The sequence below is a fragment of the Aquila chrysaetos genome, chromosome 13, assembly GCF_900496995.4.
Source record: "Aquila chrysaetos chrysaetos chromosome 13, bAquChr1.4, whole genome shotgun sequence".
Taxonomy (NCBI): Eukaryota; Metazoa; Chordata; class Aves; order Accipitriformes; family Accipitridae; genus Aquila; species Aquila chrysaetos.
In genome coordinates, this window is record NC_044016.1 from 790,644 (window position 1) to 803,287 (window position 12,644).

Below are 12,644 nucleotides of genomic sequence, written 5' to 3' on the forward strand. Positions count from 1 at the left end.
AAACATAACAAGAATTAAACCATTAATGCTGTTAACTCTGACATTACTGATCTTTACAGCAGTTGTGCTTTCCAGATCTTGTGCAGTGGCTTACGGCAAAATTTAAGTTCATGTTGTAATGGAGAATATGAGAACTCCATCTTAGTTTCAAAAACTGGCAAGGCAGTCTCAATTAGCAGTGTTGAAATGTCACAATAAATACCTGAGATGAGCAGGAGTGCTGTAACTCAGAGGCTAAGAATTACATCTGACCCTATCAGCTCTTCATATTTTATTAAGCTTTGTTTGTCAGACACTTTTAAACAACTGGACCTGCCGTTGGTGGTGTTCACTTGTAAATACAGCGTCTTTACAGTGTGTACTTGTAAAAAGGCAGTACCTAGACATTCCTTCAAAGAGCCACCTAATAACCCTTGCAGGAATCACTATTCATGTAGGACAGTACAGAGCTTGAGAGAACCAAGCCAGCTGTGCTTTTTTTACAGCCATATGTTGAGCATCTGGAACACACAATGATTATTCCAAGTTTGTACGTGCATAAGAAAAATGTTCAACCTCGTCCTGAAAAATCTGTGGTCTGGGCAGGCAAGCCCTCTGCTGCTACAAGGTTCAGTGACCACAAGCATCTCTTTCAGACCACATTATTTCCCCTTCCTCTGCTGGACTGGGCACACAAGCTGGACCAAAAGTTTGCTCTGACTTAGTAGGACATTGCATCCTTCCCTCCCATAGTTCTGATTGTAGGGGTGAGGAGAGGATCTCACCCACCTCGCCAAATGGAGTATGAGGAGAGTGACAGAGGCAGGAGAGTAAAGCACTCTCCTTCTCACAGGCAGGAGCAATTAGAATTTGAGGATCAAATGGACAGGACGGTCATCCACTGCTGGGGCCAGGGAAGGGAGAAGAATGCACAGTTTAACTGGAGCACTGCAGTTTTAAAAGGAAAAGGAAGGTCCTAAACAGTATCCAGTCAGCCTTGCTGCTGCTGTCAAGTGTGGTTCATGTTTGCAGTCACACTTTGGTTTTCTACCAGCAGCTTGCAAAGGCTTGAAATGTAAGCTATGACCTACCATTTTTTTCCTGAAATGTTATTTTATCTGGCCAATTCCCCTTGACTTCTGCACCTAGGAGAGGTATTGGTGGAAAGGCTAGGTGCTACGCGTCCACAGGAACCTTTCCACAAGGTGAGCGCATATAACCTATGATACATCCATGGATGTTTGTGAGGGGACAACAGCAACAGTGGTTCTTGTCTCTGGACACTGCTGACATACTTGGAGATGGAGTGTTGGTTGGCTCCATATAGCCAAAGTCTTTTTGTCATTACCACCTCTTTTTCCTTAGGAGATGGCCAAGGCAGCTTCTGTATGCACTCCAGAGAGTATGGACAGTGAAGACATGCTATTCATGCTGTATACCTCGGGCAGCACTGGGAAACCCAAAGGAATTGTTCACACCCAGGCTGGATACCTGCTGTATGCTGCTCTCACGCACAAGGTAACTCAGCTGCATCCCCTGGAAGAGGTTCACTTACCTTCCGACAGTAGTAACGAGAGGGACTCGGACTGGTGAGGTGTGCTGTATTCTGTGTTTGCTGTCCAATTGGTTTATTGGGTGTAAACAAACTGACAAATGTCTGAGAATGTGTAATTAATCTTCAGGATTTGTTCCTGGGGAGTGTCATACTATGCAAACCAGAGCCTAGACTTATGAAGGGAGGGAAATTGCAGTGCTGCTACTTTTGCATTTAAAACATGCTAGTGTTGCAGGCCAGAATTTGTGGACATTAAAGTGATGCAGCTGAGGAGGTTCTGGTAAGTATCTCGCTGGCATTGGTAATGTGGATATTACTGTAGTATTTTGCAGTGGCATGCTGGCCTTTTTTATTTCAGAGAGGATCTGGACTCTTAAAACAACCTCTTTGCATAGCAGTTGTTGTCTAAAGATCGAAAATTACATTCATGCTCTGTGGTTGCACCTTTGCGCTGCTTTTCTATGTGATCTAGTCTAAATATTTTAACCTTCTTTCTCATGAAAAAAGAAAAAAAGTCAAGGCACTGCTTCTTGAAGCTTCTGGTCTGAGCTCTGGGTATGAAAAGGTAACAGTGAAACACGGAGAGGACTGCGGTGAAAGATCTCCATCTGGCTTTAGGGGTATCACCCTGTTTGTAATCACACACAATTCAGGCAGAGGTTTTCTTTCTTTGGGCTGACACAGTTGAATTTGTAGAAGATTTGAATGTGCGAGTGTCAGACTTCTCTGCATGAAGGGTATTTGTTATGTCAACTTTTCTAAGTGACAGCATAATCTCCAAGGCATCTCTTTCTTAGTCCAGAAGGTAGGTCCTGCACCCTGGTGCAGACATGCAGGGAGGCACCATATGCAGCTGTGGTCCCTTTAGAGGTACTTCAGAGCCTGAGAGGGAAAGGCACTTGCAAAAGTAAGGTGAGAATTGGCTCTCCTAGGTAGAGGGATCAGCTGACCTGTGTGGCCTCTGTGGTCTTTGCACACTCATGTGTGGCACTCGCCACACGCTCATGGGGTTTTCTTTTAGTTCCGATCCACTTTCTTTCATTTAAAACATAAAGCTGACTCTGCCTTATGAGTCAGGACCTCTTCACCATATGGTAGAGGAGTTAGATTTACAGTGGGAAGCATTTTCCATAACCAAGGCAAGACAATGAGTTCTCCAAGATCTTTATCTTCAATTTGATGAGCAGGGAGAGCATAGCACCTGGAAAGTGATATACACTGGTAGAGAAGCTGAGCAGCTAAGAACATTTCTCAGAAAATGTTTCATGGGCACCTCTCAGTTTCTCCAGCTTTCTCATGTAAACCTGTTGATATTGGTGAAGGGTCTGAGCCTCCAAGACCTGCAGCTTTCTGGCAGTTCAGGGTCAGCTGTCCCACGTGAACTGCCTGGAGCAGGCAACCTTAGGTATCCAGGGCTCTGGGCTTTGGTTGTAGCTTGTTGCTCCAATCTGAGCAGCTGCTGGTACAGTCATGCTCCCTGTGTGTTTGCAGAAACAGTCAGGAGCCTGGAAGCCCTGGTACTGGTCCCTCTGACTTGCTTCCTCACCTTGGGCTGGCCTTTGTGCTGCTCCGTCCTACATGCCTGGCTCCATTTGCCCTGTGCACTCTCCTGCTCCCACTTGGATATCCAGTCCAGCGCCTTACCTTTAAGCTCTGTGCGCCTGCCAACAGAAAGTCAGCTGGCCTTACATTTATCTTTGCAGTATGTATTTGACTACCAGCAAGGCGATGTTTTTGGCTGTGTGGCTGACATTGGCTGGATCACGGGACATAGCTATGTTGTGTATGGACCACTCTGCAATGGAGCCACCTCTGTCCTGTTTGAAAGCACTCCAGTGTACCCTGACCCAGGTGAGGAAGTGGTGGGCAAAGGTTTGGCTAGACATGGCAGTGTGGCAAAGGAGATTTAGAAACCTGTCCAGTGTGACCTGCCTGCTCAAGGGAGGTAAGCTCCATTTCTTTGGAACTTGTGTCTATGACATTCAGGAACATCTGTGCATCCAGGGTGAAAAATAAAAAAAGTTGCCATTGGTTTTGCTCTGTACTCACAGTAGTCATAGCTTTAGCTTTGGCCGTTAACCTTCCTGCTGAGTGTTTGCAGTGGGACATCGGTACTAGACAGATAAAAAGCCTGTTTGTGATTTTGCAGGTCGTTACTGGGAAATGGTACAAAGGTTGAAAATTAATCAGTTTTATGGAGCACCTACGGCTATACGCTTGCTGCTGAATTATGGAGAAGAGTGGGTGAAGAAATACGACAGATCGTCCTTGAGGACCTTGGGATCGGGTAAGGGGTGTGAAATCTTCATGTAAAAAAGACAAGGGGTTCTAGCTGGTGAAATGAAGATACCAGAGGAGCTCAGCTGACCAGATGGGATGTGGTTAAAAACAGATGATAAAGCAGGCTCCCTGTCTGCTGAGATATTTTCTCAGCAGAAGGAGAAATAAACTGAAGTTGGGGCCGTTGAACTGTAGTGTGATTGCCTGTTTCCTAGCTTATTTTGCAGGATCACATCCTTTGCTAAAAAGATTTATCCAATGGTAAGTGATATCACTTTGAATTTTACTGGCTTAGGTGACCCAAGCGGCATTTTCCTGCACTATTTAGGATTCTAGAGGTTCTTATATATGACCTGCATTGATTAGTTATTTTCAGTGATATTTATTGCTTGCCTTTTGGTCTTTCTGGAAAAAGTCAGTGCTCGGTTACATGAGTGCGTTGCAGTCCTTTGCACATCCCAGCAAAAATGCTGTAAGCATTCTGCTTAAAGATCATGCATTCAGGTGTTGTGCACCAAAAGGGAGAATGAACTGCCTGCAACCCCCTGAGTCTCAGGCTGCTTCCTTTCTTATTTTGGTCTAGTGGGAGAGCCCATCAACAACGAAGCTTGGCAGTGGTTCTACCATGTGGTGGGAGAAGGGCGCTGCACCCTCGTGGACACATGGTGGCAGACAGGTAAAAGGGGGGGGGGAGCGTGGAGGGCCCTGACCATTGACAGGTTGTTGGTGGGTAGAGAAGGATTAATTTATTTCAATTCGACCCAACGAGTCTGTCAAAAAAACCCTCCTGGCATTTTGATCAGCTTTTGGAAGTCACTGGGGAGTTCAGCACATAATAGCAATATAACAGCATATAAAAGCAATAGCAATGTTGGTTTTTTTCTTTTCCCCTCTAAATGTTCTTTGGTATTTTGAATGCTGGAAAATCTCAATTGGTTCTAGAAGCAGGAGGCAGAGATTGAATTTCTGGGCAAAGCTGGGAGTAGGCAGCTTGAATCGGAAACCTCATTTTCAATTATTTATCCAACTGTACTGACCTTGAGACGGTCTTAACATGAAAAGGCGTTTATAGCACCATGTAGCCATAATCTGTACAAAGGTGTGCTTTCCCTTCCTGGGAACGGTCAGAGGAGGATGGAAAACTAGGCTGTGTAGTCAAAGGGAGCTTAGTGCAGCTGCTCTGGCAGATTGGAAAGGCGTGAGTGGAGGCTTGCTGGCCGTGCATCAGGTGGGTAGGGGACAGTGGCTGTCACCCAGCAGGGCTGCCTGGAAGCAGCTTCTCCCAGGAGTGAAGTAGTATGCTGTAGCTGCTTTGGCCCTGGACCTTTGATGCCTCAAGAAGTAGTGTGCTTCTGTTTTGGCAACAAGCTTGGCCCCGCTGTGTGCACCAGTTAAGGCTTGTTTTCCATTTACGACCTGCTGGACAGTGTGACTGGCTCTCATAGATCCCTGTCCAGCTGGAGCAGAGCTGGTCCCTGCCTCCTGCCCTCCCCGGCCAGCAGTGGAGAGAGGCCACAGCACTGCACTTCAGCTGCCTGGTGGAGCCCTGCGCTTGAAGAAGTCCTGCAGGTCCTTCCCAGCTCCTTCCTCGGCACCCGGTCTTCTCTTCTGGACACCAACATTCAAGAGTTGCTAAAGGTGTCTTGCAATATGTCCTTCTCAAGTCGTGAACCACAGTTTGCCATGGAGCCATGGACTTAAAGGATGCAGCACAGCTGCTGGCATTCTGCCTCTGCTGAAAAAAAAGCCATCCCTGCTCTTAAATTTCTAGCTGCTGTTGGGCAGAATATTCATTCCCTTTCCAGTCAAGCTGCTCCTGATTTCATTCTTATTTCTGCTAGCAGGCTTTATCTTCAGGATCCCTGTGGTCCATCTCAATGTGATGAATTAGCTTCTGGCACACAACCAAGTTCCATTTAATCCAGACCAGACTTGCAGACTCTTTATTTTCAGATTTGAAATAAAACAACCTCAGAATTCAGAGCAGCAATGTTAAGTACTATCTACTTCAACTACTGGTCTCTTAAACCATCTGGGTTCTCACATGCTGAGCAGAAGGAAAGCTGACTGGCTAGGTGCTGTGTGCTTTCCTCCTCACTGCTCTGAAATAAAACACCGTGGAGAAGCAATTGATTACTGTACAGTGACAGCATTGAGAAGAATCTTTTTTTGCCTTAACGTTTTTTTTTGTTTGTCTTCAATTAACTGGTGCATGCAGTGTGCATGCAGTGTCTTCTATTTCATCTTTAGTACAGGGTTAGATCTTATATTAAACTGTATTTCTCCTGGGTTTTTGGAGCAACAACTGTCAGGTGAAAGGTTAAAGAACATTTTCTGGACAGTCTGTAAGTGCAGAGTGCTTGATTTTACCTTGATCCAGGCATAGTTTTGCAGGTAAACAGTTACCAGCTCCTGGAAGCATAATATAATGATAAATATTCATGAAATTGATTTTCTTAGAAAGTAGAATCAGTCTTTCTCCACAGTTGATGCTTTCAATGAAGGGGAAGCCAAATTAATCTTGGAAACATTATAGACACCATTTGAATATAAAGGGAGTGTGGAAGGAGATCATAGAAACAGTTTGATGGATGCTGGTTGTGGTCCTGCAGTGTCACTTCTTGTATACAGTTTCGATATAGCTTGTTAATTGTACTGTTTAATGCAGTGTCCTCTATGGTGTGTTGCTCTCCAAAGCAGCAACGTGTTGCCAGCTAATAAAGCCTGGTAGGCATAAAGATCAGCAAATGGCAATTTAAGAATCCACTTGAAAGTCTTTGGCTGAGCAAATGAGTGAGACAGCAATTACGAGAAGCAATTTAAGTAGTGTGGTATGTGCAGATGAGAGAGATGAAAAATTCCGATGGCTCTTACTGTTAAAATATTGGGTAGTGCTGTGCTATGATTAACAGTAATAGAACCAAAGCTGTGTTTGAGTTTCAGGGGTAGTTCTTTCTTCACAGTGCAGAAGAGACACTAGGTATTTTTACTTTTGTCGTTGGTTTTATAAAAAAAGTACAGCTGTTGTATGCAGCTGTGAACAAAAGCTGGTTTTGAAAGACATCTCTGAATAGGCCCCGGAAGCTTTTGTTGTTGGCATCATCTTACAGCAATTTAAACTGGGCTGGTGCTTCTGAGATGGATTCCCCCCGAAGTAGTCAGTCCAATCTATCTGTGATGGTGAAGACAATGGTGGCAAAGAGTACGTGCTCCAGCCTGCTGCCAGAGGTGATTTACCCACGGCAGAGGGGAGCCTGTTTTGATGCATCACCCTCCCTGCTCAGACTCTGCTGTCCTTGCTTAAAATCTGTGTGGATTTGCGCTACGGTGACAGCATAGGCACAGGTAATGTGGAAGCACAGCTTTTATTCTGCCAGCTCTGTCTCTAACGAGACAGACTTCATAAGGGCAGGGTGGAGCCTAGAAGTCTTGCTAGCTGTTATGTCAGTGGCTAAAATTGGTACTTTCAAACCAGTTTAAAATAGGTCTTTACCATGCAAATAATTTTTAAAGCACCCTTGCCACCATGCAGCTCTCTCTGGAATGTGACTTTACTGCCTTGTGTGTAGGATGTGTAGGATGTGGCAAAACCCATATTGAAACATAGGTTGCAGTGTTGTATTCTGAATGAGTACTGGCTTAGGAAGAGTAACCATCAGTTTAATCAGGTTCCCTGCTCTGATGCAGATTTTGTCTGTGCAAACAGAGAACAGCAGGTGTCTGGGGTGCTTTTTTCTTTTTCTGATAAAATTCAAGATGACCCTTTCAAAATAAACAGAAACATGTGAAGTAGATGCATGCCGATCAATGAAATGTGAAATAATTTTATGTGTAAGCCACATGTGAAAATTTTCTCCAAGTCTGGAGCTTAGGGTTCCTCAAAGAGACCCTTCCTCATAGCTACGTCAGGGCAGCTGGATGCAAATTCAGGGTCAAAAATCAGCTTTTTCCAACCCCTGGTTTCAGTTTCCACACCCTCAGCAAAGCTGGTAGAGGAACGCACTCTCCACGTGGCAGGACATACCTTTATTTATAGAGCTGTATTTTTAAAAGCCTAATGCTCCTTTCTTTTTGTTTCTCTCTTGTGTTTCCGAATTAGTTTTAGAACAGAAAAGATCTGATTAAGGTTGGAATCTGATTTAATGTTCATCCCAGCAGGAATGAAAAAGGGTGATTAAAAGGTTTCATTTTGAATAGAAAATAAGCACAACCTGCCTGTAAGGGGTGGGTTAATCTCATACTTTGTAGTAATAGTAATTCAGACTCCTGAAGTGCTTTTCATGCTAACCTTAGACAGCTGTAAAAACAGCACCGGAAGATAAATCTCCTGACATGATTATGCTTTCCCTGTCAAATCACTTCTGGGGTAGGAAATGGGGCTGGTAAGTACTGCCCCCCGCCACCAGGCAGCCCTCTTAGCGTGAGAAGGACCTGCAAGGGTGTAAGTATGCGTTAGAGCTGCCCACGTTCATTGCTGGTTGGTAGCTGGGGGAATCGGTTTATCTGTGAGCTGAGATAGGGCCAGATGTAGGGAACAGAGCGTGTGGGCTGAATCAGTGGGGTATTCCCTGTGCCTGATGGATTCGCCACGGATGGGAGCGTGGGAAGTCTGCTGAACGCACACGTCGTGGCTGCTGCTGCAGGGTCTGCAGGCCGTCTGGTGCAAAGGCAGCCGCTGTAGAACCACGTACTGCTCTCCTCTTGAGCCTTTGAAGAGCTAAGCTGGACGTCGGCGATCCTGATGCTCTGGAGCTGCTCTTCCCCTGAGGCGGGTGCTTGGCCACACTCTGTGGTTTGTCACTGGTGTACACAGGGCAGTGATTTCTGCAGCCAGCACTGAATGAGGCACCATGCAAACAGGGAGTAGGAGTAGCTCTTGATCCGAGCTCACCAGGGGGGACCTGCCTGCAGCTCTCCGCTGTCTACCTGCTGCAATGTCCCCTGTAGACAGAAGGGGCCTTGGTGGTGTCATCCTGGCTTGCCAGACATTTTTTTGTTGAAGACTTTCTTGTATTCGCAAAGAGCTCTTGGTTTATTGGGTCTGTGCTGCTTTCAGATGGCTGTGCTACTTGGTGTTGCATAATTCCTTCACAGTGGCTTTTTCTTGCAAGGTGGCTTCGCTATTCTTTTCTTTAACTAAGAAGAGCTGGCATTTGCTTTCATCCAGCATTGGATGGACCCCACATATTTTGTTTTTCGTTATTCTTCTTCCAGAAACTGGTGGCATCTGCATTGCCCCACGGCCGTCAGAGGAGAAAGCTGAGATCGTTCCAGCTATGGCTATGAGACCTTTCTTTGGGATTGTTCCCGTGCTGATGGATGAGAATGTGAGTTGAGGCTGTGCTGGGTGCCCGAAAGAGAAGCTGGTGTGTGTTTCTGCCTTAATCACCTTTCTGATGGCAGAGGAACAGGATCCAGAAAGATGTTTGTTCCTCCATTAAAGTGGTAGAATAGATGAGCAATTTATGTATTGAGCATATCTCAAATATCCGTACAGATTGCCAGCTAGGCATTGGAAGCTGACTGCAAATCTCTAGAGGAGTGTTTGCATTTTCAGCATCACTTTTATGGTCTTGCACTGCTTCTGATTAAGAGCTGCTGTCTCCATTTATGAGAGAAGTCAGAAGTCACACAGCTCCTGGGAACCAGGGAGCTGAACAGTTGGAGCAGTGCATGCAACATCCAGTGACGTGGCAAGACTGGAGCAGCCAACAGGACTGGTGAAGGTTTCCAAGAGAAATGCAAGGCATGAGGCCCTGCAACTGTGTGTGTCTGTGAGAAAACTGGTGCTGGTCTGTGAAGCTGTGCGGAGCGATCCCCATCTGCGCTCCAGCGCTCTGTTAAACAGTAAAGCATGTAATCTCTTCCAAAGAGAGTTTGGTAAGGGAATGTGGCAGTTAACAAAAGTGAAAGTGGAAGGCAGGGGTCCAGGCATTTCCCTGCTAGCCTCATCCCAGGCATCCTCTGGCTGCTTGGCACATCTTTGCTGGCATTGCCCTCCGGAGAATCACAGGACTCACTTTTCTTTTAGTCTTATCTGCTGTGCTGCTGGCCTCAAGGGGTGAGGAAGGCATGATACGGACAGTGCAGAGTAGCCACATGAGTGGATTCATTTTCTTCACCTGTGGCCCTCCACTAGCAGTCTGCAGTGAGCAACAGTGTGACTCTTGCAAGGTCAATGACACAGAAGCCCTTACCATTCCTATTTTGTTCACCTGATCGTCCTTCCTGTGCTTGAACCTGCAGGGAAAGGTTATAGAAGGCAATGACGTGTCTGGTGCGCTCTGCATTGCCCAGCCATGGCCTGGCATGGCAAGAACAATCTATGGAGATCACCAGCGATTTGTTGATGCCTATTTCAAAGCCTACCCAGGTAAGGAAAGTGCCAAGGGAAGGCAGTTTGCGCTGCAGTATAAGCACACTGAACATTTTCAGCAGCGTTTTGTGATATTTCTGTACCAGCCAGATCTTGGTTGCTTGGGGTTGTGTGTCACATGTTGCAAGCATGCCCTAATGGTCCTAAATAGTGTTGACCTTTCTAGCTGTCAAAAGGGAATGTATTTTTTAGAAAATTTTAATGCCCAAATTTTATAGTCCAAATACCTTTTCTTTGGGGCTGTTTGTGTCTCACTTGGAAATAGGCATATTGGATGGGAAAGTACCTGCTGCGTCACTGAATCTCACCCCTGCTGCCACAGACTGTGTTACATCCTTCCTTTTTAAAACATGGTCAAGTTGTATCTGGCAAGTAATTAGAAGTGGCAGGGAAACATTTTTTGTAGGAGATGGGACAAGACTACTGTCTTCACTCAGGGGAGCAACTGAAAGGGATTTGAAAGCTGCAGAGTAGACAACAATTAGAGAGACAATCCTGCAAATTCTACAAAATGAGTTGGAAAATAAGAATGAGAAACTGGTAGAAGAAATTGAATGAGCCCATAGTCCCTTATTACTGACTACATGTTCGCATCTGAAATCTTGTTGATATTTAGTTGATAGTTGTTTAATTGATTTGGAAGGGCAGGAGGCATGACTGGAAGTCCATTAATTGGCCAATAATGGGTCTTGGCAAAAACCACCTTCAGATTCACAGCACAAGCTGCCTGCTGCTGCTTAGAAGAGCCACAGTTCAGATGTGGACATGGCTTTGATGAAAAGCCAACACAATCTGTGTCGCCAGATGTGTCCTCAGTGACACTGGAGTTTCCTGGAACCACTGGGGTTTTTTTTGGTTTCCGTCAAATGTTTTAGACCCTCCAAACACCATGCTTATCATGGCGGGGGGGGGGGGGGGGGGTCAGCTAATCTGATAGCAGTGTTTCTGCGGTGCTTATATGCTGGAGAGGGACTGTTATCTGAGATCTGAATCTTTGTTAGCCAGGAAGGAAAATGGCTTTTCATCCATCCCAGTGTAAGTGATTAAAAAAATTGGCAGTGTTCCCATGTACAAAATGTAATAGAACCATTCTTTTTCAGCTGAACAGTTGTAGTTTTTCATGAGTGGTGAGGTGTAGCTAGCAGCAGACCTGAGTTTGACCAATAGCCTACAGCATGATGGCAAATGGCATTTGAAGTGGTTTTATCTTAGTGCTGTATGCACCAGGCCTGAACCCACAGTTGCTGTGGAGCTGTAGGCCTGTAAAGCCTAGGGACATCAGAGCCCCCCTTGGTTTTGGAAATCCAACAAACCATCACTGTGTTGTATTGTTGGACTTGGTTTTACTACAGGGACGTCAGCCACTGGTTACTGCTGATTGCCTGCAGTGATTTTGCCCATCTTGGCAAAGATCTAAGCTCCGCTGTTTTGGTGCTGCTCAGGTGCTTACTAGGAGCCAGCACAGCCCAGGCAGAGCAGACGAAGGTTGGGGATGGCAGAGAGAAGTGGGAAATGGTGTGTGGCAGGTCACGCAGCTGTAAGCTTAGGAGTCCCTGTGAGCTGTCTGATCCACCCTAACCTGTTTGCCATCCCGGAGCATAGTCTGTTCTGCATCAGAGCCCAAAGCAATAGGCTGGCACGCTTCCTGCTGCTGACCACCCGCATGTCTTTGCTGTAGGTTACTACTTCACAGGGGATGGTGCTTACAGGACCAAGAAAGGTTATTACCAGATAACGGGGCGGATGGATGATGTCATTAACATCAGCGGACACAGGCTTGGGACGGCAGAGATAGAAGACGCAATGGTAGGTACCAAGCAGGTCGAGGTCCCTTGACAGGGCATATCTGTGGGGCAGGGTGGCCCTTTCAAAGAAGCTTTGTGAATTTAAACAAGCACAGGGTCTCTTGCCTTCAAACCCTTGCATACACACAGCTTGATGCACAGCAAATGTGCAAAAGGAAACAGTTCCCTTATTAAGGAGACAAAGAAGAGGAGTCACACTGTGGGCAGTTCATGGAGTTGAACTGTCAGAGCTGTGTTTCCTCTCAGTGACATTGTACTGTTGCAGCTGTAATTTTGGATGCTGGTGGAGTCTCCATAAGGGATTGTCTCTCCTGTTTTTTCCTTCCCCTCTGCTAACATCTAACCTCTCCTTCCCAAATCTGTGGTTCTTGCTCATCCGCACTAGCTGAGTATGGGTGAGAATTCAGCAGTGTTAAATATGAAGCAACCTTGATTCATGTCAGCTGCAAAGCTAGCCTGTCATTTTGAGAGAAAATAATATTAGCACAGGGAATTGAAAACAAAAAGTCCTCAGAGCATTTATCTGCAAAGCTTGACCTGAATATTTATTTTATATTATGTGTCTTGCCTGCAAATGGCGCTTAAATGTGACATTTGATAAACCTGAGCTGTGTTCACATAGCACACAGGATCCTACTTTCTCCTCTGT

At 45.7% G+C, this 12,644-nt stretch overlaps 1 protein-coding gene across 5 annotated transcripts in view; it reads left to right on the forward strand.

Annotated features, from left to right (window-relative positions):
* Positions 1-12,644, forward strand: part of ACSS1 (acyl-CoA synthetase short chain family member 1) — a 38,324-nt gene that overhangs the window by 17,734 nt on the left and 7,946 nt on the right. For 4 of the 5 annotated variants that reach the window (XM_030035132.2, XM_030035134.2, XM_041128313.1 and 1 more), the window contains 7 exons: positions 1,345-1,497; positions 3,238-3,385; positions 3,684-3,821; positions 4,398-4,490; positions 9,029-9,141; positions 10,061-10,187; positions 11,869-11,996. In XM_030035132.2, the coding sequence (XP_029890992.1) occupies positions 1,345-1,497; positions 3,238-3,385; positions 3,684-3,821; positions 4,398-4,490; positions 9,029-9,141; positions 10,061-10,187; positions 11,869-11,996 (900 nt within the window). Of the gene's footprint in view, positions 1-1,344; positions 1,498-3,237; positions 3,386-3,683; positions 3,822-4,397; positions 4,491-9,028; positions 9,142-10,060; positions 10,188-11,046; positions 11,847-11,868; positions 11,997-12,644 lie in introns of those variants that run through there. The other variant, XM_030035136.2, reaches the window with a different exon arrangement.